Source organism: Arvicanthis niloticus, chromosome 11 (assembly GCF_011762505.2).
Source record: "Arvicanthis niloticus isolate mArvNil1 chromosome 11, mArvNil1.pat.X, whole genome shotgun sequence".
Classification (NCBI taxonomy): Eukaryota; Metazoa; Chordata; class Mammalia; order Rodentia; family Muridae; genus Arvicanthis; species Arvicanthis niloticus.
In genome coordinates, this window is record NC_047668.1 from 5129310 (window position 1) to 5134988 (window position 5679).

At 43.2% G+C, this 5679-nt stretch overlaps 1 protein-coding gene across 4 annotated transcripts in view; it reads right to left on the bottom strand.

The window, feature by feature from the left end:
* Positions 1-5505, bottom strand: part of Togaram1 (TOG array regulator of axonemal microtubules 1) — a 64595-nt gene extending 59090 nt beyond the window's left edge. For 2 of the 4 annotated variants that reach the window (XM_034513907.2, XM_076941833.1), the window contains exon 1: positions 3202-5494. In XM_034513907.2, coding sequence (XP_034369798.1) covers positions 3202-5253 — 2052 coding nt within the window. In that variant the 5' untranslated portion in view covers positions 5254-5494. Of the gene's footprint in view, positions 1-3201 lie in introns of all 4 variants that reach the window. The other 2 variants (XM_034513910.2, XM_076941832.1) reach the window with 2 other exon arrangements.
* Positions 5506-5679: the final 174 nt, after the last annotated feature.

Here is a 5679-nt window from a genome sequence, read left to right on the forward strand (position 1 = left end):
ACAAGAATGCAATCCTTTGGAATGGGAAGAGTAAGTGAGCAATGGGAACACTTAGAAGTCAGTTCCATCTGCTTCTGTACTAGTGCGAAAACTAACCATGAAAATGCACTAAACACACTGTAATTTCTTAACTTACAGCTTTTACTTATGGCAAAGCAATATACATTCAGTAGAAACAGTACTTGGACTTTTGATCCTTCCTTTGCACTGCTGAGCAGCACCAACTCAGTCCCAAGGTTGTGAGCAGAAATAACATCTTCTCTTCAGTATACCAGGCTGCTAAGCTATGATGTTCAATAGGCTAGGCTTAATAAATGTGTTTCGATTGATAATGTTATCAGGCTACAGTGAGTTTACCGGAGTATAAATCTATATCATAAGGAACATCTGTATCTGTCCTGCCAAAACAACTGAGTTCTTCAAAGTTCTTGTACATTGTTGTTTTTTGCTTTCATTTCATGTTTGTGGTGCTGGAGGTGAGCAGGGGCTTGTACTTGCTGGACAATTCTGCCACTGAGCTCCACCTTCAGCCCTTTAAAAGTCGTAATATAAAACTTTATGTGATAATTCAAAATACAACAATAACTGTGGAGCTAGACATAATGGACACATCTTTAATCTCAGTGCTCAGGAGGAGAATCTCTGTACGTTTAAAGTCAGCCCAGTCTATGTAATGGATTTCAGGATAAGCAGAGGTACATGAGACCTGTCTTTAGGAGTGGGGGCAGTGGGGACCAAAACCAAATCAAACCAAACCAAATTCAAAAGACAAAGAAAACTATGAAGACACCTTGGTTTTTATTTACTAGATACTTTGGCCTTAATTTTTTTGTGTTAGGTACGATACAGTGCATGATACTGGAAGTTAGGCTTTTGTTACAAAAGAGGGAAGACCAAATATAGAATAGAAAATAGCAGAGAACTTGCACTGCCAATTCAAGATACTCATAAGAACTCATTAAAAAAAAAAAAAAAAAAAGATACCTTTTTGTTCTGTCCACTGAAAGGGTCAATCTGCAATGGCAAGAATTAGCAATAAATGAAAACATACACTGAATTTGACTTTGAAATACTACTCTACTCTACTCTACTGGTAATAATAGGATCCTGGGTGGGGAGTGGGAACAGGTGATTCCAAGTGGAAACAGGAAAGATAGCAGGTAACTCTTAATATTATATCTTAAGGAAAGACCCAAACACATGCGGAAGATCACAGGGAGCCAGCCATTGGTCAAATATGGGGCAATTTAGCATCAAAAATCCTAATTTGATAGCTAACACAAAATGAACTTAATGGTATATTTAAAAAGTTTTTGTCCCAAAATGTCTCTGTGTGTGTGTATGTGTGTCTATAAAGCCTTACAGGTTTTTACTTATATACTATGGCTTCTGGTTTTGTGTTTTTATCATATTTCTCAGTGTTCAAGTGTGTCTTGTGCTTTTTCTTTGGCTCTTTTTTTTTGTTATTGTTGTTATTTTTTCCTGTTTGCATCTTTTGTCCTATTCTGGTTTGTTGTTTGTTTTTGAGTTGCCTGTTGGTTTTCTAGTGGAGAAAGACTGGATTTGGGTGGGTGTGGAGGTGAAGAGGATCTAGGAGGATCTGGGGGAAGGAGAAACTGATGAGAATATATTGTATGAAATAAATCTATTTTCAACAAAAAGTAGATAGAACTATAAATAAATTTTTTAAAAGCATCACTTGGGTTTGGAAAGAAAGCTGAGCAGTCTTCAGAACTCTTGTGGGTCTTATAGAGGACAATCCTCAGCATTCACACAAGGCCCAGAGGGCAGTCCTCAGCATTCACACAAGGCCCGTCACAGAACCCTGCAACTCCTCTAGCTCAATCAGAGCGGACACCCTCTTCTGGCCTCCACAGATGAAAACACACACACACACAAACACACACTCATACATACAGACACAAAAATAGAAATAAATCTTTAAAAAAAAAAACTTTTTAATAGCAAAAATTAAAGACAGACATGATGATTACATATAGAAAAGAATTTTAGGTGATATAGAGAAAATGTTTATCTTTAATTACACTTTGTAGCCCCCAATGTAATAACTAATATAAAATTATTCACTGGTTGTCAAAAGCAATGAGTAAAACATTGTTGAGCTACTTGTAGTCTCAATGTAATATCTACAGTGAAGGGGAAAATATACCTTTATAATAGATATTGTCACTTAATCAAACGATAAACCTTAAGCATCGCTCAAGGTGGGGCAACCCTACTGTACTGTATCCATTATTGAGGTAATATATTTGCTAACTATTTTTAACCTGAGTCTACTCAAATAGAAACAATTATATAAACTCATGTGATATATTCTACAAAACAATTACCCCAGCCTTTCAGGGGAAAGGGGACCTACCCTGAAAAAAACATACAAATCCCACAAACAAGTAGGGACATAATACTAAATAAAAAGACAATACCCATACCAACTATAATTGGATATGGGACGATAACAGTGAAATAAAAAACATGCAATGTTTGGTAACAGATGGAGAAAATTAAATAAAAGCTATATACAACTTAATTACTACTAGTCTTCTGAAGAGTTTATACTGTTATATAGTAACTTAATTTGGAAGACGTATGTCAAAATACAAAGAAATGGAATCCAAAATGTGTGCAATTTACTATCAAATGGTTCATAAAATATAGAGCAAAAATAGGACAAGATGTTAACTTAGAAATACAGATGAAGTATAAAGTACTGATGGTACTCTGAATTTACATGTAAATTTGTAAATTTTAGAATAAAAGCTTTGCAGGGACAGGAATCTGAGTTCAAAGATCAGAACCCTGAAGGCTTCTTTGCTTTTTGTTTTTCTAGTGGAATTAGGTATTCCACAGCACTCTGTATTTCTATCCTAGCACTTAACATATTAATTGCTAGTTTATAACCTTCTCCAGAAACCTCCTGGAAGTGCAATTTAGTTCCTTATCTGGTACCTACTGGGTATTCAGTGCTTGTTGTATGACTGAGGTGAGTTCCATATGATTAAAACAATAACCCATAATTGACACCCATTTATTGTCCATAGCTCATTTTACCTCAAATTTAATCAAGGAACCCATTAAATGGACTATCATAATCCATACCATTATAATGGATGTTTACATCAGCACTTAATTCAAAAACTTAATTGTGAATTCTTTCACTTTTAACAAGAATAGTAAGCATACCTGCTCTGTCTCTTTAATGTCCTTGGAACTGGAGGTTTGGTTTTCTCCCATGACTCCAGGCTGCTCATTTTCCCATGGTAATTTATTTTTCCCCTTTCCAGCGCTTAAAACCCTTCGGGTACAGATAGTTGGACTGTAGGATCCATAAAGTTGCATGCTGTCCCTGGTGTGGTCACCACAGTAGCAGTGTGCACTCTGAGTCCTGTTACCAGACATAAGCCAGTCTGTATCTGCTCCATGTGCCAAATGGCTTGACCTGCCCTGGGCAGAAGTCGGCATGAGTATTGCATACTCCACAAATCCCTGTTCTGTAAGCCGTGGGAGAGTTTTTCTGGCCAATCGGGCCTGCACAGCGTTCATCACTCCATCGCCATTATCCTGCAATTCAACAGTATCTACAGCTTTAAAAAGAACATTGGTTTTACCTGAGCCCAATGATGATGCCAAAACAGCAAAGGCTTCTAGAGCTGCCTGGCGAACCCTGCGTTTGCTATCCACAAGAGCTGGAGCAAGATCAAAAGACAGTTTGGATAAGTCAAAATCCTCACTGGGGTAGGTCAGGAGGGAACAGATGCAAATGTTCACTACTTCCTCCCGGACTCTGGAATGCTTATGTTTAAGGTTTTCCAGGAGCAAAGAAAGAACCTGCTGAGGACCTACTTCTTTCATTAGCTTTAGAAAGATTTTCATGTATTCCTGCTTGATCACCAACTTGTTGTCTGCCAGCACTTTCACAGAAGCTGCTATAACTGGTCCCAAGAACTGTTGCACCTGCTCTCCCAGGCGAATGACCAGTAAATGGAGAACTTGAAGGGTGCCATGGACCACTTTGAAATTGGAATCGTCAAGCAAGTTATACAATAAGCTAATGAAACCAACAAGACTAGAATGAGGGGTAGAACTTGGGTTAAATTTTCCCAGCAACTGTTTTAGCTCTTCAACAGCCTGAGTCCTGTTTTTATAGTCTTCCTGATCCAACAATCTTGCATGAAGTTCCTGAGGAATAATCCCAAATTTAAGATTGCTGCTGGAAAGATTCACTACACATGGGGCAGCATCTTCAGAAAACCCAGAGGCTTCAAGCTCCAAATAGTATGGAACCTGACTTCCATACTGGGACTCCAGGCGGCGATTGTAGTGCCTCCTCAGCGCAGAGGGCAAGCGAGAGATGTAGGAGTGAAACCTCTCTTGGCCAAGTCGTTCTCCAATTTGTTGAAGCGTGGAGAATGCCGTCTCAGATTCTTCTTCCATCTCCTGATCGCCAAGCTTTCGGGCGAGAGATATTATTACTTCAGTGAGATCCAAGCCCAGCAACAAATCCTCAGGAGTAAGCAAGACGGGGAGCAACAGCGCAGTGGAAGCTCTAAGCCGGGCATCTGGACTTTCCAGGCCTTGTATAAGAGTCCTCAGGACCTGACCAGAACTACGCCTCAGACAAATATGCAGGATCTGCAGCGCATCTTTCCGTAGGGCAGGGTTATCTTCTCGTAAGGAGACAACGAGTTGAGGCAAAAGCGCTAAACTAAAGGCCTCTTCCAGTTGACCCGCCTCGCCCTGACCCCGAAGAACGTCCGAGAGAAGCTGCAAGCAGAGCCTCTTCTCATCACTACCGCCTTCCACAAGTACTCGGCCCAGCGCCCGATATAAGGCTTCCTTGCGGCGGGGAAAGCCAAGCCGGCCGCCCCGCCGCGGCAGGGCAGCCTGCAAAGCCTGGAACGCCTCCGAAGGATCCGGTGCGGTGCGCAAGAGCTGAAGAAGCCGAGTCTCCTCCTCATCTCCGCCCGACAGCCCACTTCCAGGACCGGACCAGCTAGTTGAAACAGCCTCCGCCGGTAACAGGAGGGTCGAGGCCAGAGGCGAGGGTGTCGCGGGGCAGGAGCCGTGATCCCCGGCAGCCCCACGGCAGTAGTAGTTTTTCTCGCCTCTCATGGTGCCCCCAGATCGACGACCATCAGTCCCTGGGGCGGAAGGACGACAGCGGCTCAGGAGGCGATAGGAACCAGGGGTTGCAAGAGGCGGCAGCGGGAGCAGCTCCGAAGGCGCGGCCGCCATGGAGGGTGGTCAGGTTGCGAGAGCTAGAGGGAACCATTGCCGTCTTGGGAGGGCTGGATGAAGCCCAGCCTTCCAGCTCCTCTCCAAGCCCTGAGCTGCGGAGGAAGAGAAAGAACGGCTCCGGTCAGCTGCCAGGCCGCTCCGGCCTTCCACTCCCGGAGCCAGCCTCCGGCAAAATGGCCCCCGCCGAGCCTGGGACCCCACAGCCGCCACCCGGCGTAACCAGGGCCACCACGTGACCAAACCGAGCGCTTCCATGGTGATGCACCCCAGAGCGGATCTCTTGACCCGGAAATTAACCCACCGCGGTGGATGCTGGGCCATGTAGTCCACGTAGGGAGTTAAGCATAAGCCGAAGATTCCTGGAAGAGGAAGTCTGAACGTAGCTAGAATGGAGAGGCGGGGTCAAGGCCTTCAACGGAAATG